Here is a 22,500-nt window from a genome sequence, read left to right as displayed (position 1 = left end):
GGAGCGTGAGGAGGAGCGTGTGGAGGAGCGTGAGGAGCGTGTGGAGGAGCGTGTGAGGAGCGTGTGGAGGAGCGTGAGGAGCGTGTGAGGAGCGTGTGGAGGAGCGTGTGAGGAGCGTGTGGAGGAGCGTGTGGAGCGTGTGGAGGAGCGTGTGAGGAGCGTGTGGAGGAGCGTGTGGAGGAGCGTGTGGAGGAGCGTGTGGAGGAGCGTGTGGAGGAGCGTTTGGAGGAGTGTGAGGAGCGTGTGGAGGAGCGTGTGGAGGAGCGTGTGGAGGAGCGTGTGGAGGAGCGTGAGGAGCGTGTGGAGGAGCGTGTGAGGAGCGTGTGGAGGAGCGTGTGGAGCGTGTGGAGGAGCGTGTGAGGAGCGTGTGGAGGAGCGTGAGGAGCGTGTGGAGGAGTGTGAGGAGGAGCGTGTGGAGGAGCGTGTGGAGCGTGTGGAGGAGCGTGTGAGGAGCGTGTGGAGGAGCGTGTGGAGGAGCGTGTGGAGGAGCGTGAGGAGGAGCAGACTGCTGCTGATTGTAATGAGTATAAATAGATGTCAGTAGCCTTCCTGAAGAGAATAGCGCTAATCAGCGTGTTGCGCCGCGTTGTTGCCGCAGCCTGCGCGGTTTCTCGCAGACACGGGGGCTCAGGGGGCCTGGCGGGGGTCGTGTTGTTTGTAGCGAACAGATGGTGATTTCACTAATGGCGCAGCATCAGCCTAATCAAGTCACGCCGGGAATCAGCAAATCAAACGGCTCTCATTAGGATTAACACAGGCATCTGTAAATGTTAATCTCATCAGCTCGGAAAGAGAGTCGGGGGCGGCGTTCGTGACGCTCGCCGCCTTCCTCCAGCACCTCCGGTACAAGGCTACCCAATTAAATGAGCAGACCTGAGCGGCTTTTCTCTTCTCGCTCCTCTTTTTTTTCTGTTCTATTACAATTCGGCGCTCCTTAATTAAAGCGGAGTGAAATGTCTGGGATTTCTTTCTGCGTGTCCAGAACCGCACCCTAGAGCCCTGCTAGTGGAGTTATAATTATTTGGAAACGGTTTAAGAGTCCAAACCGTGCGGCCCAGGGGACGCCGAGAAGCAGAGTTTATTTCTTCGCAAATTTTAAGGCTAGACGTCGTTACGAGGAAGCCTCGCGAAGTGGATTTAGATCCCTAATAAACATTCCGGAAAGGGAAAACTCAGCATTAAGCTTTTGTTTTTATTCGTCCGTGTTATCTCCGTTCGGACGTTCTCGCGTGTCTCGGATCATCCCCTACGGACTCGCCGTACCGCTCGCGCGACGTGACGCGACGCGACGTTCGCGATTTGTCGTTTAGAGGATGTAGCGGTCACGGCGCTTTAGATTACGATACTAGTTTGTTTATATTTTGGCAAACGGAAAATATCACAGGTACATGGAAGCGAAAAAAAAACAAAACAAAAAACAACCCCCCAAAAAACCGTTCTGGTTCAGGCCACGCCCAGACGTTTAACTCCGGAGACAGACAGCGTCATCGCGTTCCGGATCGAATCTCCGTCAAGGACCCGCGCTACACTTCCCGCCTGAACGCAGAGGCTGTGTGTGTGTGTGTGTGTGTGTGTGTGTGTGTGTGTGTGTGTGTGTGTGTGTGTGCATCCGTTTATTTGCTTCTGTGCGGCAGTTGTTACACACAGCAGTGAGAACGGACAGATCCCCTCGGCTCATTCCCCTCTGTTCGTACCGGCGCGCGGCGCTATGCTAATGTGATTGACCCGAGTGTTTAGCCGTAATCGGTTTCGCACAGCGCTCGGAAATGGAAAATCGGAATATTAACCCGTTTAAAGTAATAGGACGGGGGAAAGGGCCTTTTTTTCATTTTCGGCCCGGTCTCTCTCCCAGGAGCGAGGCGCCGGACGGCCGGGAGATTAAACATTCACAGCTTCAGGTCCTGAGACTGAATTCCTCATTGTTTTTTTTCTCTTTTTCCCTCACGCTGCTAAACCAATCTTGTTTTGTGTTCAGGAGAGCGGCCGAGTCGCTTCTTCTCACACATTAGTGCTGTTGGTGGGGTGTTGGTGGGTGTATTGGTGTTGTTGTTGGTGTTGTTGTTGTTGTTGTTGTTGTTGTTGGTGGGGGTGTTGGTGGTGGTGGTGTTGTTGTTGTTGGTGGTGCATGTGGTGGTGGTGTAGGTGTTGTTGTTGTTGTTGGTGGTGGTCGGTGGTGTTGTTGGTGGTGTAGGTGTTGTTGTTGTTGGAGGTGTTGTTGTTGTTGTTGTTGTTGGTGGTGGTGGTGTTGGTGGTGGCGTAGGTGTTGTTGTTGGTGTTGTTGTTGGTGGGGGTATTGGTGTTGTTGGTGTTGTTGGTGGTGTTTGTGGTGGGGGTGTTGGTGTTGTTGGTGTTGGCGGTGGTGGTGTGTTGGTGTTGGTGTTTGTGGTGGTGGTGGTGGGGTGTTGTTGGTGGTGTTGGTGTTGTTGTTGGTGTTTGTGGTGGGGGTGTTGTTGGTGGTGTTGGTGTTGTTGGTGGTGTTGGTGTTGTTGTTGGTGTTTGTGGTGGGGGTGTTGTTGGTGGTGTTGGTGTTGTTGGTGGTGTTGGTGTTGTTGTTGGTGTTTGTGGTGGGGGTGTTGTTGGTGGTGTTGGTGTTGTTGTTGGTGTTTGTGGTGGTGGTGGGGGTGTTGTTGTTGGTGTTTGTGGTGGTGGTGGTGGGGTGTTGTTGGTGGTGTTGGTGTTGTTGGTGGTGTTGGTGGTGTTGGTGTTTGTGGTGGGGGTGTTGTTGGTGGTGTTGGTGTTGTTGTTGGTGTTTGTGGTGGGGGTGTTGTTGGTGGTGTTGGTGGTGTTGGTGTTTGTGGTGGGGGTGTTGTTGGTGGTGTTGGTGGTGTTGGTGTTTGTGGTGGGGGTGTTGTTGGTGGTGTTGGTGTTGTTGTTGGTGTTTGTGGTGGGGGTGTTGTTGGTGGTGTTGGTGTTGTTGGTGGTGTTGGTGTTGTTGTTGGTGTTTGTGGTGGGGGTGTTGTTGGTGGTGTTGGTGTTGTTGTTGGTGTTTGTGGTGGGGGTGTTGTTGGTGGTGTTGGTGTTGTTGTTGGTGTTTGTGGTGGGGGTGTTGTTGGTGGTGTTGGTGGTGTTGGTGTTTGTGGTGGGGGTGTTGTTGGTGGTGTTGGTGGTGTTGGTGTTTGTGGTGGGGGTGTTGTTGGTGGTGTTGGTGTTGTTGTTGGTGTTTGTGGTGGGGGTGTTGTTGGTGGTGTTGGTGTTGTTGGTGGTGTTGGTGTTGTTGGTGTTTGTGGTGGGGGTGTTGTTGGTGGGGGTATTGGTGTTGTTGGTGTTTGTGGTGGGGGTGTTGTTGGTGGTGGGGGTGTTGGTGGTGGGGTGTTGGTGGTGGGGTGTTGTTGGTGATGGGGTGTTGTTGTTGGTGTTTGTGGTGGGGGTGTTGGTGTTGTTGTTGGTGTTTGTGGTGGGGGTGTTGTTGGTGGTGTTGGTGTTGTTGTTGGTGTTTGTGGTGGTGGTGGTGGTGGCGTTAGTGGTGTTCTTGCTTCTCTGGCTTTTGCTGCATTAAACGACACTTTGTTTCTCTCTCTCAAATTTGAGCTTTTTTTGTTCTCTCATGTTTTCGTCTTTGTTTTTCTCTGCCTTGACCTCTAACGCGAGGTGTGAGTGTGTGAGTGTGTGTGTGTGTGTGTGTGTGTGTGTGTGTGTGTGTGGGTTGAACGTGCCTCTTGTTTTGTTTCTCATTCTAAAGGTCAGTCCAGACGTTTAAAGTTGCATGAAATATCCGTAAGAAAATTCTGGGCGCGTGTGTGTATTTCTGTGTGTGTGCGCGTGTGTGCGTGCGCCTGTGTGTGTGCCTGCGCCTGTGTGTGTGTGTGTGTGTCCTGCAGGTCCCTGCCTTTAATACAGCAATCTTTATCACTTTTTTTGCTCTTCAACCGTCTCCATCAGTACACTTCTCCTCTCCTGTCCTCCACCTTTCATTCCATCCGTACCACTTTCCTCCTCCTTCCCTCCACCCTTATTTCTTCTCTCACTCCCTCCACCTGTATTCCCTCCATCCTGCAGTGCCTCCGACATCTCTGCCACCACTCGTATATCCTCCCTCTCGCCCTCCAGCCTTGATCCCTCCATCCGGTCTTTCCACCTCGACTACACTCCCTCCACCTTTATTTCTTCTCTCACCCGCCACCTTTAATCCCGCTATCCTTAGTCTCTTTTAGCTCCTCCAACCTCACCTCCTCCACCCTTACATCTCTTACATCCTCCACTTTCATTCCCTTCACCCTGTCTTTCATCTGTAACGCTCCACCCTTCCTCCAGCCTACAACACCCCTCCCTCTACTCTCCTCATTCGCTCTTCCTCACTCCGGCTAGTCTTACTGTCTTATTATAGTCCTTCACCCTCAGTGCTTTCACGCCTGCCACTCCCAACCCCCCCCCCACACACACACACACACTTTTCTCCACCCTCAGTTCCTCTTCCACTCCACCATCAGAATCGTTGCCCTTGTTCCACATTGATTTAATCTCACACACCAATTAAACACAATTTGCAGTCGGCATTAGAGATATCCTAGCTGGGAGGCATCCAGTAAGTGCACCGTTTGTGCACGTGTGTGTGTGTGTGTGTGTGTGTGTGTGTGTGAGAGAGAGACAGAGAGAATATACCGTATAAGTACATGTAAATTTTATTATACGCACACTCTCGACTGAGATAATTACAGATATCGGCTAGTAACTATAGCGAAAGGTCGGGTTCATCTCTCATCAGACTGAGCTCGGGAACGATTATCCGTCCCGCGGTAACTTTTCACACAACCTCACGTCCGACTCCGTGAGGATCGGAGCAGAATTCCAGGATAAAAGTGTTAAATCTAACACGAGAGATCCGGAGGCGTCCGGGCACTAGAGGCTTTATTAGCACTTCTACATGCTAATAATCCTCTCAGATCACACACCAGCCAATAAGTGCTACACACAGAACAGCAGACCGGGGGGAAGAAAAAAATCCCGAACCGACGAGTCTCTGGGTTTTATTTCTGGATCGTTTTTTTTTTTTTATCACTTTTTCTAGCGTCAGTTCGGAATAACGTCATGTATCACCGACCACGCGCTAGGATTCACGCCGTTTAGCCAGGAGGTAAACAGGAGGTGAAGTTCAGAACCCACACAGGTCCAGACCTCTGCGTTCTCGTAGCTAGTTACGGCCACGTTGTCCCGCACAGCTCCGGGTTTCCCGCCGCTAATCGATTCCCGACGTGTTTTTGTAGCCTAGCCGTACGCATTCCCACATGACCTCGTCTCGAACAGCGTTTTCGCTTCGCTCTTCTCTCAGACCACCTTCTATCCACGTCACGGAAGCTTTTTCGATCCGAACCCTTTCTGGAGGAGTGAAAACGAAACACAACGGTGCGCGACATTAAAACAGTAACGCTATATGTACTGTAAGGGTGATGTAGCATTCGATGCTAGCAGTTTGATAACTAGCCAGTTTTTGGGTTGTTTTTGTTTGTTTGTTTTTAAATGGGAGATGTTTTTAAGTAAAAAATAAAACACACAATACTTTATAGAAAATGTCAAACGTTGTTCTTTATCCAGAAATCGATACAAAGCAATTTCAAAATGGCGGCATGGCGACGATTCTCGAAGCTGGAAGTACTCGAGCGTAAAAAAACATACAACCCTCCCAGTGTGGACCTTTCGCCCGCGGTAACACATAGCTTTGCCTGTGAGTGATGTAACACAGCAGAATATTGGATACGGCTGAACGCAGCACAGCGATATTTCCTCACCGTGAAACGGATGATGTTTGACATTTGATGATGTAGATCCTCAGATAGCTTTCGCGGCACTGTTCCCGAGGGCGGCATCAGCAGCAGGGGAGGTTACTCTCACACTGTCTGTATATTTCATGTAAATGTCACGGTTCTTACCTTGACCTGTTTAGAGCAGCAAGACTTCCTGGAAATAATTACCTCCTGTGCTCCAGTGGTGCTTCCTGGGAAATCTACCGCTCGTGGATTGACTCCGCTTCAACACTGAGGACGTCCATGGACTTACGGATAGCCAGTGAGTGACTTTGCCAGGCCACTTTTTTTCACTTTTCACCATCAGCACATCGGAATGTTGAGCTCTGCGTGCGTCAGGCGTGATACATCGGAACCGAGACTGTATCGGACATCATTTTGAACTGGGCTATGAATGAGCTTCATGAGCTTAAACGTGACATGGTTTGACCCGGATTTGTTTTCTACCTGGGGGAAGAACGTGTGAGCAATTAGTCATGTGGTGGGGCTATCCCTGGAGGACCGGACATGGGGTATGAATACTTCCTGGGATGGGATGCTATGATATCACAGGGCACCACACACACACACACACACACACATATACACATTCACTTAGGGGCAACTTAGAATAGGCGTGTTTTTGGGAAGGAACCCGGAAGAAACCCATGTGAACACCCAAAGATCGAACTGGGAACCATGTGAGGCAGCAACGCTACTCGCCCAAGATGAACCCACCCATTCATACTTTCCACCACTTATCCTAGACAGGGTCGTGTCGAGCCTGGAGCCTACCCGAGGGGACATGGGGTACAATTCGGGGGACCCCCTGGATGGGTGTTCACACCTACACACACATTCACTCATACTGTACTACGGACAGTTTAGAGATGCCGATCAGCCTGCATGTCTTTGGTCCGGGGAAGGAAACCTGAGTACCCGGAGGAAACCCCCAAAGCATGGGGAACACATGCAAACTCCACCAGGGCGGAGGCGGTACTCGCCCTGGTGACCGGAAGCGGGACTCGCCCAGGGCAGAGGCGGGACTTCTCCACGCTCCACACCTTCTCCACCCAATGTGACTTACAAACAGTCAACCAGCCAAAGGACCATTTGGACAATCTGTCAATCCAAATCTGAAGATCATACGAGTGCTCGAGTGGTCTAGACTGTACCTAAGAAGGACACAAAGATCCTACATCCTGTTATCCTAAATACGGTGCGTGCAGTACAAGTCGGTCTCGAGCTCACTGCGTCCTCATGACAGCGAATCAGGAACGTTTCACCGCACGAGCACGCTTAGATACCAGAGAAGGACGTGGCAAGGAGCCTAAAGTTAAGACGCTGCGCGTCTCTGATCGGCCCAATGTGCAGACCTTCCCGTAGAAACGCCGGAGCCACTGATGACATTGCACAACATTTTCTAGTTTCATTGTCTCGTCCGTTCCCCTCCCACACGACCCGCCTGTCTGTCTGTCTGTCTGTCTGCCAAATGCAATTACCCGTCGCTGTTTTCCAGCGGACTCTCCAGGACTCGTCGTAAAATCTAGACGAGGCTGGATTGAATTCTTAATGCCCTTCCTCTCTCGCTTTGCCCTCCCCAGTGTTTACACTGACAGACTGCTGTAATTGGCAAACAGGGAAGTGCACAGAACCATTCCTCTTTCTTCATTATAGATCAGACAGTCGCATTAACAGTAAGAAGCCAGGTCTGCCCGCGGCCATCCCGGACCCACCAGGAATGGATCCGACTTAGCCGGATTTGTAATTGTTTGATAAAAAGCTCCTCGGTCAGCTCCGTGCGTCCGCTTTGAGATCTGTTTTAAAGTAAAGCAAGAGACGATCAAAGATTCTGAGGAGAAACACCTCCAAGCCTGGCGGGATTCGGAGATCTCCGTCTCCGAGACGTGGTGCTGTTATAGGAAACTAATCAACAACATGGCGGTGTGATGGAGCAGAATTACCGAGACCACTCCGAAGCTGATTGTTTTCCACTTTAATCCTGACGTCTTAAACCCTGGTAAAAGGTTTAGCAGTTATCACGCTAACACCCCCCCCCCCCCCCCCCCCCCACACACACACACACACTCCCCCCCACACTCCCCCCCCCCCCCCCCCCACCCCACAACAAGTTTCCTCCCGGCTTACTCATTGCCAATTCTCGCCTGCGAGCTATGTGTCCCTTGTTGCACGATAGCCAGCGATCTAACATGACACCGGAGGATAATATCGCTTTGATTGACAGAGGAGAGACAAAAGCTGTCTTTCCCAGGACAATTACGCTCTCACGGATTCCTTTAGGACGCAAACGTGCAATTTCCTGACAATAGAGCCAATCTGGAGCCGGGAAGAAAATGTGATATCGGCGCACGCCTTATTCGCTCTTACTAGAATCTGTGAGGAGAGAAGAGATGGAGAAAAGATGAAGAGACAGAACAAGCGAAGGGAAAAAAGACACTCCAACATTTATATTATGTCAAAACGAGAGAGAGAGAGAGAGAGAGAGAGAGAGAGAGAGAGAGGGAGAGAGAGAGAGAGAGAGAGGGAGAGAGAGAGAGAGAGAGAGAGAGTCATTTTTCTCAGGTTACTTCAGGTCGCCTCAGGCTTAGTACACACACACACACACACACACACACACACACACACACACACACACACAGACACTTGTGTGCCAATTTGGGAGAAATGATAGAACAAATATTCATGAAACGGTTGAAAGGAGAGAAACATTGACTAAGTGTTACACTTCAGGAATTCTGATTGCTTTCTGATAATCACTCAGGAGATGGTTTGAAGGAGAAAAATTATTGAATTATTCATGATTTCGAAAAGGGGGGGTTATTGCTCTGAGAGAGAGAGAGAAAGAGAGAGAGAGAGAGAAACTGAGAGAGAGAGAGAGAGAGAGAGAGAGAGAGACTGAGAGAGAGAGGGAGAAAGAGAGAGAGAGACTGAGAGAGAGAGAGACTGAGAGAGAGAGAGAGAGAGAGAGACTGAGAGAGAGAGGGAGAAAGAGAGAGAGAGAGACAGACAGAAGGAGAGAGAGAGAGAGAGAGGGAGACTGAGAGAGAGAGGGAGAAAGAGAGAGAGAGACTGAGAGAGAGAGGGAGAAAGAGAGAGAGAGACAGAGAGAGAGAGAGAGAGAGACTGAGAGAGAGAGGGAGAAAGAGAGAGAGAGACAGAGAGAGAGAGAGAGAGAGACTGAGAGAGAGAGGGAGAGAGAGAGAGAGACTGAGAGAGAGAGGGAGAGAGAGAGAGAGAGAGAGACTGAGAGAGAGAGGGAGAGAGAGAGACTGAGAGAGACTGAGAGAGAGAGAGAGAGAGAAAGAGAGAGAGACAGACAGACAGAAGGAGAGAGAGAGATGGGGAAAACAGAAGAGAGGGAGATAGTGTGTGTTTGTGTGAGAAAGAGAAGGAGTGAGAGCAATACAGAAGGAGAGAGACGGGGACAGGAGGAGTGATTGTTCTTTTGATGGTGTTTGAAGGTGTTTGATGGAATTTTAATGTGTTTGTTCACTTTTGAAGGTGTTTGATGGTGTTTGAAGGTGTTTGATGGAATTTTAGGTGTTTGTTGGCATTTGAAGGTGTTTAATGGTGTTTGATGGTGCTTGATGGTGTTTAAGGTGTTTGATGGTGCTTGATGGTGTTTGATGGTGTTTGATGGTGTTTGAAGGTGTTTGATGGTGCTTGATGGTGCTTGATGGTGTTTGATGGTGTTTGAAGGTTTTTGAGGGTGTTTGATGGTGCTTGATGGTGTTTGATGGTGTTTGAAGGTGTTTGATGGTGCTTGATGGTGTTTGATGGTGTTTGAAGGTTTTTGAGGGTGTTTGATGGTGTTTGATGGTGCTTGATGGTGTTTGATGGTGTTTGATGGTGTTTGATGGTGCTTGATGGTGTTTGATGGTGTTTGAAGGTGTTTGATGGTGTTTGATGGTGTTTGATGGTGTTTGAAGGTGTTTGATGGTGCTTGATGGTGTTTGATGGTGTTTGAAGGTTTTTGAGGGTGTTTGATGGTGCTTGATGGTGTTTGATGGTGTTTGATGGTGTTTGATGGTGCTTGATGGTGTTTGATGGTGTTTGATGGTGCTTGATGGTGCTTGATGGTGCTTGATGGTGTTTGATGGTGCTTGATGGTGCTTGATGTTCATATTTGATTCCTGATTTTGCACTTTTCCTGAAAACAGGACAGTGAAGAAGAAACCAGGCTTTACAAGTGAGCTCCCCGGCGAGTCCTAGCAAGCCGGTTATAAGTCCATCACAATATGTAAATGTAATCAGATATGAGTGTGCACAGAAACTGGCAGATATAAGTAAGAGCAATACGGCGTGGAATGGAAATCTGCTTTACGTCACTGTAACGTCCTCCTTCCTGCGCGCGGTGCTCACGCGTGTAATAATGCGGTTTCCCCCCGCTGTGATTAGCTGATGATCATATTTTGTAGTCCTAATCTGTCCAGGCAGAGGGTAAAGAATATTCAGGGTGAAGAATATTGTTCCAAAAACGTCTGAAAGCCGAAAACACGATTAAAGTCAAATGAAGACGTGGGCTGTTGTTCTGGACCACGGGAACGCGACACCGAGGACGCAGGAGGAGCATCGTCATCAGTTCCATCAATTTCAGCTCTCAGAATACGGCATATTTCAGGAACTACGCGTCTCAGACTCACGCGGCTGGAAAATAAGAGAACAGGAACACACACACACACACACACACACACACACACACACACAACAAACAGAGCTCAGTGAAAGGAGAAGGTAGCTACAGCCATGTGCACGAATATAACACACTTAATAGAGAGAAGTGTGTGTGTGCGTGTGTGTGTGTGTTACGACGGGAACGGGGTTACGACGAGGAGGTGGGTGGGGTCGATGAGATTAAAAAACAAACCCCATGGGAATAAGCGTAACCATGACGACGGAAAGCAAGCGCGCGTGTACGATCCCGCGCCGATTTCACGCGCCTCGTTACAGCCGTGCACCGACACGGACATTTCACTCGCCGCACGCTAATCACGCAGGCTGGCTAGAGTCGCCGGTCGTCATGGTAACGGCGGACAACGCTATAAGGCCACTCCTTAGAAAGATTGCAGCAATCGACGACAGGACGGCGTGATGAAGCGGAGTTACGGTTCCCATGGCGACACCCAGTAACGGAACGTCCCGCTCTTACCGCAGCAACACGACGCCGATTCGCTGTGCGTTATTCATTAAAGAACGACACATCGTATGTTTTTATCCGTTTATCGTTACGGCGAAGTCGTTGGCGTGTTGCGTGCGATGTGAGACGGATTAATCGATCAATCGGGGAGATTCACGCGTGCAGTGGAAACGCCGTTTAATTCCTCGTACGTATGTTTAATAAAGAATCAGCTAGTACTTTTTTTTATCCGTTTATAGGTACATTTAACGTCGCACGAAACAGCTTATTTCCCGTTCTCAGCTCTAGACAGCCGTCCCATCAGCAGGCTCTCTTACAATAGTTACAATACACTAAAGTTAAACAGCTGTGCCTCTGACACTGGAGACTCCTTCCGTAAATGTTAAATAAACACCTCCTCACAGTATTTAAAAATATATGAATCGGTTCATCATGAATCTGGGGCGTTTTAGCCGAAGGAGGATCTGTACCGCGGCTCACACACTCGCTCAGAGGACGGCGCGGATGTCATTATGCAGCAGCACACTCGATGAGCTCGGCCCCGCAGACGGAGCGCGGCGGTTCTCCGACCTGATGACCATCACGCGTCTGCTCTTTACCCTCCACACGGAACCCAGAGGAAGCTCCGTCTCCAGCTTCCTGAGGCGTAACAGCGCTCCAACTGGTTTTTTTTGTTGTTGTTACGTCGTAATTGTCATCTGTCGTGTTTCCGTGTGTCCTAACACTGTATCCCGTGTTAACGAGACAGTAATGAGATGAGAGGCTGTAATCGACGGGTGCGGAGATACCACCAGGACACGGCCGTTAACCGCGTTTCGCCGAGCGTCGTTATTTCCTCTGTGTCGAGTCGTAACGAGCCTTATCAGTGACACGCACGCACACGCTTAAGATTTAGATGCTCATAACGCGCAGAAGACGCCGTTCTTGTCAGCACGCTGTAATAATCGTTTCTCCATCACTGTTAGGGGGAAAAAAATGTCTGTACAGGTCACTGTAGTTCCCACAGTCCAATGAAATAGCTTTGAATGTAGAGGAAATGAAATCGGGTTGATTTTTCACCACGGGAGTTTAGAATTTTTGAAAGAATTAACACTAATGCTACATGACACATGCGACACTCCAACATTAAACACCCCCCCCACCCCACACACACACACACACACACACACACACACACACACACACACACACACTGTGTCTATTACCAGGAAGAAGTGTGAAGAATAATAATATGAAGAATAAGAATACGAAGAAGAATATGAAGAAGAAGAAGAAAAAGAAGAACATTATGAAGAAGAATACGAAGAAGAATATGAAGAAGAATACGAAGAAGAATATGAAGAGGAAGATTATGAAGAAGAAGAAGAATACAAAGAATAATAAGAAGAAGAAGAATATGAAGAAGAAGAAGATGTAGAAGAAGAAGAAGAATCTGAAGAGGAAAAAGAAGAGGAAGAAGAATACTAAGCGGAAGAAGAATACTAAGCAGAAGAAGCTTTAGAAGAAGAAGAACAACAATATGAAGAATACGAAGAATAAGAAGAATACGAAGAAAAAGAAGAAGAAGAATACGAAGAAGAAGAAGAATACTAAGAGGAAGAAGAATACTAAGCGGGGGAAGAATACTAAGCGGAAGAAGAATACTAAGCAGAAGAAGAATACTAAGTGGGGGAAGAATACTAAGAAGAGAAGAATGCTAAGCGGAAGAAGAATACGAAGAGGAAGAAGAATACTAAGGGGAAGAAGAATACTAAGCGGAAGAAGAACACTAAGCAGAAGAATACTAAGCGGAAGAAGAATACTAAGCGGAAGAAGAACACTAAGAGGGAAGAAGAATACTAAGGAGAAGAAGAATACTAAGAGGGGGAAGAATACTAAGAAGAGGAAGAATACTAAGAGGGGGAAGAATACTAAGCAGAAGAAGAATACTAAGGGGAAGAAGAATATGAAGTAGAAGAAGAATACTAAGCAGAAGAAGAGTACGAAGCAGAAGAAGAATACTGAGAAGAAGAAGAATACTAAGAGGGGAGGAATACTAAGAAGAAGAAGAATACGAAGAAGGAGAAGAAGAATACGAAGAAGGAGAAGAAGAATACGAAGAAGGAGAAGAAGAATACGAAGAAGGAGAAGAAGAATACGAAGCAGGAGAAGAAGAATACGAAGAGGAGAAGAAGAATGCGAAGAAGGAGAAGAAGAATACGAAGCAGGAGATGAAGAATACGAAGAGGAGAAGAAGAATACGAAGCAGGAGAAGAAGAATACGAAGAGGAGAAGCCTACTGATTGCAGTGGTTCCAGCGCACCTGTGGTACTGAGAGTATGTACTGTATATAGACAGATATGTAAAATGACAGGATAATGAAGAGTAAATACTGGTGAGCAACATGACCACACAAACATGTCAGCGCTCAGAGACGTTCGTTACACGAGAAAGTAAAGTATCGGGGGATTTAATCAGTAATGAAAGATGGCTCAGCAGTAATAGAGGGCAAAGTCCTTGACCACAAAAGAACCACAAATCGTTGGCAAGGACGCAGCCTGGACCCGTGCCGACTTGTGTTTCCTTTCAGTCCAGAGGAACTTATTTCATTTAAAACGCGGTTTTAACGACGGTCCCGTAAATTCACGTCCTCACTCACTACCACGGTCACACTTAAAAAACCACGCCTAATAAGTGTGAGCAATATGGATAATCCCGTTTAAAACTTCATCTCCAATCTTTAAATATAAATGACGCTTCATTTTTCAGAAGGCCGGGGATCCTACATCCACGCAGCGTTCCCAGCTACCGAGCGGATCCCCCGGAGACCGCGCTTTATTAATAATAAAAGCCACATGATTTTTTCATTATTATTAGCGTGATGCGCTTACCGAGGAATTAACTGCTAGCGCTAATGACGTGCGCGCGCTACACGTGACAAGGCTACAGAAACGAGCCGCTAATACGACGTGCGCGTGCAGCCTGGAGAGATGAACCGCTGCGCTTCCTACACGAGCAGGAGAACATCGCAAGCTGATTAAAAGTGCAAGCAGAACTCGAGGGTCGTTCTCCGATACAATCCGTGCACGTCCGCGTCGGTTACGGCGCACTGAAACGTTTAGCGCTCGCGCGACGTCCTCGCGGATTCATAAAAACGGTTCGCGCCGTGCCACGGGCCTCGCGTCAAGCCGACGCTTATTTAAGCAGCGTACGATCGCACGCGCGGCTCCTTTCGTAAAACGCTAACCGGACGTCTCCTCGCTTAAAACGTCGGCACGTCGACGACTAGACGCGTTTACCCGGAGCGTCGTTCCGCCGAGCCGTCACTATAGAAACGACGGCGCACTCGAACGAGCTCGAAGAGGAAGCGCGGGCTTCCATTCCGGCTTCGGAAGTTCTTATCCGGCATATTAGAGACGCTGCGGAGCGCTCGGTCGCGTCATGAAGATTTAATCGGCGATCCGGAGAACCCGTGATGTAATATTTCATTCGCTCTGAACGCGAACCCCGGCGGAGACGGGTCGGGTCGTTAAAAGTTAAAAGTGTTCCGCGCGGTAAAATCGTGGTACTTTACTGTAAAATTGTACCTTTTAAGTTCCAGCGGCAGAAAATCATATTCCCCAAGCTAAATCACCCAGGAACAAGAGTGTGTGTGTGTGTGTGTGTGTCCACTTTAGCCCTCGTGGTTCTGTAGGAGACACAGGACAGCACTCAGACACCGGGCTTATTGGATTTTATCTGCTGCTGTTTTGATTTTCCTCATACGGCCACCTGGGGAACCGCATCCCATTTCAGTTATCTCCTCATTATTTATAAAGGAAACCACCGGAGAGACAGCCAGAGAGATAGATTAGACTTCCCTTTTTTTTTTTTTTTACTTTTACTCTGTAAAAGTCTGGATATGGAGAAAGTAGCAATAACAACAACAAACAAACAAAAATGTTTTGAATGTTTTGATTTTAATCTACGGTTTAAGTACGGTACAGACGTCCGAAACCCGAGGTATTAAACCTGAGGCGTCACTCGGATGTTCTGTAGCGATTGCGTTAAATACAATCGAAGTCCCGCTCCAGCCTGTAGACGCTTTTCCGGCGTTGGCCGTCACGTTTCCCGTGATTCATATCACGGCCGCCATTTTGTCAGTCAGACTGTATTTACCGAAAGGATTTCGAGCCCTCGGAGGATCCCAAAGAACTCTGTGAAGAGCTACGAGGACGGAGGCGTCCTTTATAAACCGTTACGCGGGACTTTTATCGCAAATCGGTCTGTTAATTGACCTACAAAATGGCCGACGCCGATGGTGACCCGGGTGTAAGCAGAGCAACCGTGCTGAAAACGACTACTGAAATTCTAATAGTTTCCACTACGAATCCCATTACAGACCATCTGCGAACCATTAAAACCGTTACCATTATCGGTCCTTAATGGTATCCACTAGACTTAATGTGCCACCAATAGAAGGCAACAAATTAACAGTACTGTACCAATACGATTCCCATTCTACCCATTAAAACCATTACAAATACTATTATGCTTCTTAGTTGAGCAACATAGCGGAAATATGCAGCTAGAACATGTAGCAAGCTAACAAACCAAGCGAGCCACTGAAAATGTCCTCTGCTGATTTCTAAAACAGTTTCGAGCGGCTTGTGGACGTACGTATTTACTCTCGCGTGTACTTTTACTCGGCTCGGTGCGTTAGTACTCGTCCCTCCGCTGCAACGGACTGAAAGCTGGAACAGACGATGATGCTAAGCACACCGAGGACGTCTGTGACTCCAGATCGCGTGTCCGTCATGAAGAGATAACGACAGCAAACAGCGTCCGGTTTGACTGAAGTGCGTCGATACAAGCAGAGACGGCGTCGGGGCAGATTTCGTCGGAGATGATCTCCAATGAGAGATACTCGCACACGTCTGATTCCCGTGTGTATCCGACGAGACGCTGTCATTTATTTCCTTTCCATCAGAAAGCCCAGCGCACTCCATCACACCTGGCCACGTTTCATTTTTTTGAAGACGCAATCTCACCGGTTGCCGAGCGACGCGGATAAATAGGCCGAGCGGGCGCCGACGGATTCTTTTTTTTACGCCTCTATAAATCTTCTGCCGGGCTTACGGGCAGGAAATATCTTTCATGTCCGACCACTCGTGCGTGTCTTAACCGTAACCGACTTCGGCTGTCTCGTTTTGGCCGAACGGTAGAATCAACACAGAGGTCGGGCTTGTGACTGATCTCATGTTGCTGTTCTACGACGGTTAACTCAGCGTGTCCTGCCACACAGTCACAGCCACACCGATTCTGTCCCCAGCGCTTAGACCCGTACGGTTAGACCCTCCCCCATCCTTATATGGTCAACAGCTATTTAACTTCTAGGAATAACGTTTAGAGAAAGCTAAAGGGCAAGTCGCTGTTACTGTCAAATGTAAGCAAATATGCCAAAAGAAATAAAAAGAGGCGCACCATTTAAATGGAAATGAACGCGAGGTAGAATTTTAAACCCAAGGACTACAGTCGTGTGTTAAATATACTCATAGGGCATCCGTGGATTTCCTTAGAACTGTCTAGACGAGGATGTAAACTCCTCAGACCCTGAAGAAAAGCGTTCGAATATTGCTTGTGCATGTGCGAGACAGGTACTCGGGACATTTCCCCTAGACGCCACAAGAGGTCACACTCACTGGAATTCTAGCGTGACGTCTGACATCACACCAGCTTCCGGGTTACTTCCTGGGTGTCCCACTGTATAAACGGGTCACGGGCATGTGTTCGCCGTGACGTCTCGTGGAAGTTCTGAGACGTCGTTCTAGCGTTGTCTTTACGTCCGTCGGAAATTCTGTCCGATTTGGATTACGCCTGGACCGATCCGGTCTGTCACGCTGACACTCGCAGTCTGCAGTGCGAAAGTATTATACCTCATGCTCTCGGGTCCTCGCTCTGCCTCCGAGTCTCCAGGGTTCCAGAGTCTTTTTTTTTTTTTGTTTTTTTTAAAGTGCAATAATAACTTACTTTCATTCGATCATTCATTTGCCAAAGGCCATAATGTCAGCTGCGAAGTCGCACAGAACCATCGACGACACTCTCTTACGTAGTACGCGGCGAACGGTGTATTATACCCTGTCCTTTCAAACGCTCAGAGCATGACCAAACGGTCCTGTAAAAGCGTAAAACCTCATTTATTTTATCTAGAATTCTCGGACCGTGTTCTTTAGCACTGGGCCAGTTCGGCTCGATTTCATCGTATAACCATGGAGATCCGTAAATGTTCGAAAACGCGGTCAGCGGAAGCGGGACGCAGGGACGTGTACCGTGTGCTTAGCAAAATCCGTTCTCAAGAACGAGTCCGAAAACGGAAAAAGGCTCAGAAACAAACGGCACGACCTTGGCGATGTCTTGCAACAGGAATGAACACAGAACAGGTGAGCACAATCAGTAGCAGACCAGGTGGTTCAGGGGCGGAGCCAGGACCAAAACAGAGGTAAAATCTAAACAAAAAAGCACGACGAGCAAAAACTAAACAAAGTCAATCTGGAAGGAAAAACTGAACAGCGCGATATTTTCTCCAGTGCTCCGGGTTTTTAGTAAACACGTCGGCTCTTGTACAGTACGTGCAGCTCGTTATTCCATTCACACGAGAGAAGTAACAGTCGCTGTGCTATTCAGTCGCTGTGTTATTTCAGCGAGGCGCTCGACCCTGTGAAGTTCCAAAATTAGATTAATGGCACGCATTAACTTAATAATCTGATTATTGGCCCTCGTTCTATTTCTTTATTACTGGAAATGTGGTAATGGCTTTAATTCAGCACGCGCGAGTCTTTTTGACAGACTTATTTGTGCTTTTTTATGTGTAAGGACAAGGTATTATTTGACTTGGTATTGTGAGCAGCGAATACAGTATTAGAAAGTGCACCATTATGGCAATTTTGTTGCAGAGGAGCAATTACGAGAGGACAAACGGAGGTTTTTTTGCCCCGGCGTACGAGGGAAAATGTCGGCAAAATCCCCAGGGTTTTTAGGGAAGCGCGTCTCAGACACCTTGTTTAGATGATGAAGCGTTTCCGTTATGACTCACGCCTCCATTAGAGTTGAACAGTGAGTGGGAACGCTAATGGAGCTCGAGGCAAGCGGAGCTATACATTAGCGCCGCGCGAGCATCACTCGTGACAGGGAAGGACCGAGCCTAGTGTTCACTTCAGAAAAGTGAGTGCTACTTGACTAGGAGAGAAAGGAAAGCACGTGGCGGCTGTTAATCCGAATCTCAGCATAATGAATAGGTTAGAAGCGCCACAGATGGTTACGCAGTAGGTCAAGTGCGACACATGAGAAGGACAGAGCGAACGCATTACACTCACTTATTTATTATTTATTTATTTGATATTATCTACGTGAAGGACCTAGCTCCAGCAGTTCAGGCTCAGCGCAGATTGGAACAGGAGGAGGAGTTGTCGTGTATCATTAGTGACAGTTAGAAAAGTGATCGTTACTTTACTCTGGAACCTCGTTTCTCTGGGTTCTCTCTCTAGAGGAGGCGGGGCTTACGGTTGGCAATAATGTTAGTGTGAGTGAAGGAGGCGTGGCCTGTATTAGTCTCAATAACGGAGGTGTGGCCTCTGTATCTGTCAGTCTCAGTGAAGGAGGTGTGGCCTCTGTATCATTCAATCTCAGTAAAGGAGGTGTGGCCTCTGTATCTGTCAATCTCAGTAAAGGAGGTGTGGCCTCTGTATCTGTCAATCTCATTAAAGGAGGTGTGGCCTCTGTATCTGTCAGTCACAGTGAAGGAGGTGCGGCCTTTGTATCTGTCAATCTCAGTGAAGGAGGTGTGGCCTCTGTCTCTGTCAATCTCAGTAAAGGAGGTGTGGCCTCTGTATCTGTCAGTCTCAATGAAGGAGGTGTGGCATCTGTATCATTCAATCTCAGTGAAGGAGGCGTGGCCTCTGTATCTGTCAATCTCAGTAAAGGAGATGTGGCCTCTGTCAATCTCAGTAAAGGAGGTGTGGCCTCTGTATCTGTCAATCTCAGTAAAGGAGGTGTGGCCTCTGTATCTGTCAGTCTCAGTGAAGGAGGTGTGGCCTCTGTATCATTCAATCTCAGTGAAGGAGGCGTGGCCTCTCTATCTGTCAATCTCAGTAAAGGAGGTGTGGCCTCTGTATCTGTCAATCTCAGTAAAGGAGGTGTGGCCTCTGTATCTGTCAGTCTCAGCGAAGGAGACGTTGCCTCTGAAGGTGTGTTTGCAAAACAGAGAAAACCTGATATGTGTCTATACACACTTCCTCTTCCACCCCATCTTTAAAACTTTCTTCTGAAAGCAGAAAGCCGGAGTGTGAAACATTATCACCCGAAAGAGCGTACGGTAAGCAGAGGAAACGGAGAGGAACGTATCGAGAGTCTCGGAGCGTACGATGAATGTTAACTGTGCTGAATTGACCTGAACATCCTTGAATCTCATTCACACCTACAATGAGTATTGATGGCACCTGAATCGCACGGCCCGTGAGACCAACACATCGAATTACACCGGGCCAGCTCTCCTGTAACGAATGCAAGTGTTAAACAGTACTAACATCATATCAGTCATTTCACTGGTACGTCTGTGAATCGACTCACCGATCACAGATATCCATCTTACCACCATAAGTTCAGTGCATTGTGGGTAATACACACAGACGCGCACATACGGCCTCACGGGCACCGAGGATGTTTTTTTGATTGAGGGTGAAAATGGAGTACTGGTTACTCACGAAGCCTCTTTTGGCCCTTATTTCCAGTTTCGTCACGCAGCGTATGCTAACGCTTTCCTTCCTCCCCCTCGCAGGGTGAAGCTCAAAGACGGCGTGACATTCTTGGGGGCGCGACCCTGCAACCCCATGCTGTGGATGATCAGTCAGGACGTCAGGGTCGAAGGTCACCGGGTCGTCACCCTGCACTGTCGCAAGAAAGAGTCCAGCTACGCGCAGAGGTCAGAACTCTCGCTGAAATGGTTTTTTGTCTAATCTCCGAGTGTGCCGGTATTACAGTAAATGAACTTGCAATTCTGAACCCGAACGGAGGTACTAATCCCATCCTTTATCAAACGATTCCGATATCCGAGCTAGGAAAGAGTTTCATTCCCGTCAATACCGCTCATACGGATGTATTCTGCAGGAAGAATCTATAACGCTAGACTCGGGAGACGGTAACGAAATCAGCAGCCGGAGTTAAAATCTGGATCATTTCCAAATCGCTCATAGGTTACTTCCCGCTCTCGAACACCTCTGACCAGGCTTTCATTCACGGATGAGATTCAGCAGGAGAAAAAAAAAAACGAGAGAAAAAAAACACGGCTTGGCTTTTTCTTCAAGACCGAGCAAAAGTCCAACGCAGGTCACGGATCCCGGCGCCTCAAATGAAAGCAGCGAGTTAAAATTCTCCCGCTTTTCCGCTGCCTCGCACCGTTTGCCCTTTCCCTGCTGTAGGTCAGGAACGCTCTTCGTTGCGGCGGTCTGAAATACGATCGAGTCGAAAAGAAGTCTCGATCCGCGCTAATGTCGACTCCGCGCGTCGATCCGCGGAGTCGATTCGGTTGGCTTATAAACGCTCGCGGAGATCCGGAAAGATCCAGAAACTACCAGGTCTGAGATAAAGATTTTTTTTTTGGGGTTGCAGACAGCGAACGTTATTATTTATTCTCTTTTAAAGCGTGTAATTACACCGATCCAGATGGATTTTCTGTGTGCTAATTGCTGGTTTAAAAAGAAATAAATAAATAAAAATACAACTAAATGAGCTTTGGCAGCCTTTGTAATCTTTCCGCGTGCACGACGCGCTGTTACGAAGAACCCCCGTGAAGTGAAGAGCCCCCGTGAAGCGGAGAACCCCCGTGAAGCGGAGAACCCCCGTGGTCCCTGGAGAATACCATTCTCTCATTTTTAATGATAAAAGCGGTTTGGTGATCAAACATTCTTGACCAAGAAACGGTTTGAAAGCCATCGTACCAGCTTTCTGATACACCAGGCGAGGTTCCTAAAAAAACCTGTCCTCTGACGTGATATGATAAGATATGGCGAGGCGGTCAGCCAGTGAAGCGCGTCGATACAGAGTACGCAAAACGCACGCTTTTTCCGTTCGATCTTCCGACGCGGCTACGACGTAGCGGCGCACGGCGGAGATCTCATCCGGGTTTGCGGACAAATCTCGAAGGATTCAACTCGCAGTGCTTCCAGACGTTTTTACTCACCGTCGTGTTGTATTTTCAGATATTCTCGGTCGGGAAAGAAGAAAAACGATCGAAGAGATCGGTTTAATCACCTCACGTCCGATCGGGGCGACGGCCGAGAAATCCGACTCCGTCCGAGATATTTTAGCTTCCGGGGGATTTTGTTCCGGTCTCCGGTGTCGTCCGGAAGACGTTTATCGCCGGCGGACGTGCGTTCGGTTCGATTTATTTATTCATTTTTCTTCTTCTTAGCGGCGATTCGGAACGGGATCGAATCGCCACGGATATTTCACGTTATAGACGTTTAATTAAATCGGCGGGGTGGGGGGCGGGTGGGGGGGGAGGGGAGGGGGGGATAAATAAAAAAAAAAAGTGCGGTGTAATACATCACAAACGATTAGAAGTTTTATTAAGTTTCCTGGCCGCTAAAATATCTGCCGTCCTATTTCGAAGAAGATGAAATTTCCACCGCGCTTATGCTTTGAAATAGCTCTGGCCACTTCCTATCAGTGTTTACAGACTGCTATTAATCTCACACATAAGGCACCACTCTCTCTCTCCCTCTCTCTCCATCTCTCTCTCTCCATCTCTCTCTCTCTCTCTCTCTCTCTCTCTCTCTCTCTCTCTCTCTCTCTCAGTAATTAAGTGCAGAGCCGCGCTCTTTGTGTTCCATCGTGCTCTTAATCGCACATTTGCACGGGTCAGGAAGTAGCGTTAATGAACTGGGCTTCGGCTCTGACAGGTGTAATTTTACGCATTAGGAGCAGATTGTCGGAGCTCGCTAAACTGGAAAGATTAAGTCCGGCACCATAAGGCGGCTCGGCTTACGAGAGCAGATACGTACACAAGTAAACATCTCGCCGAGCAGCACTCGCGCGCTTATTCACCAGGAAAAAAAGCTTCGTCTGGATCCCTGCCTTATTAAATTTCACCCAAATGCTTCTATTTTATTAGGCAGCGTGGAAAGATTCAAAAAAAAAAAAAAAAAAAAACATGGCCGCAGGAACAGAGAACGGCTTTCTGACATTTTGATCAGATCTCAGAAACTCGCCGCGTTCAATAACATAGCGTGAGAAAATCGTAAAAACATTGCGAGTAATTAAAGGGCGCTTAATGAAACCCGTACTCGAGACGAGCTCGTCGCCGGAGAACGCTTATACGATTACGCCCGTCGACCCGAATCGGCGTCTTATCGTCGAGCGTAATCACAACCGGGCGGATCAAACACGCAAACCTAGCGTTCAAAGGCGTCAGGGCTAAACCGGGCACGTTTCCCGACACGTCCGCGTCCAGGCGATTATACCACGTGTCTGATTTCCCGATCTAACACACCCTTTGTGGCTTGAGGATCGCAAGAAAGGGTTTTTCTTTCCCCTGAGAAGTGACGCCCACGCGCTCTGCAGCAGGCCGGGATCGGGAGAACGAGCACACAGAGAGCAGGAGATTAGCGGCGC

General features: G+C 48.3%; 1 protein-coding gene across 1 annotated transcript in view; it reads left to right on the top strand.

The window, feature by feature from the left end:
• LOC128631463 (transmembrane protein 132C) overlaps nucleotides 1-19,914 on the top strand; it is a gene marked incomplete at its 5' end in the record, with an annotated part of 61,602 nt that extends 41,688 nt beyond the window's left edge. The window contains one exon of the mRNA XM_053679321.1: nucleotides 19,667-19,914. Coding sequence (XP_053535296.1) covers nucleotides 19,667-19,844 — 178 coding nt within the window. The remainder of the gene's footprint in view (nucleotides 1-19,666) is intronic.
• Between the last annotated feature and the right edge of the window lie 2,586 nt (nucleotides 19,915-22,500).

This window comes from Ictalurus punctatus, unplaced genomic scaffold (assembly GCF_001660625.3).
Source record: "Ictalurus punctatus breed USDA103 unplaced genomic scaffold, Coco_2.0 tig00006827, whole genome shotgun sequence".
In the NCBI taxonomy this organism is placed as follows: Eukaryota; Metazoa; Chordata; class Actinopteri; order Siluriformes; family Ictaluridae; genus Ictalurus; species Ictalurus punctatus.
Note: the sequence above shows the minus strand (reverse complement) of the source record. Positions and strands in the feature narration are given on the sequence as shown.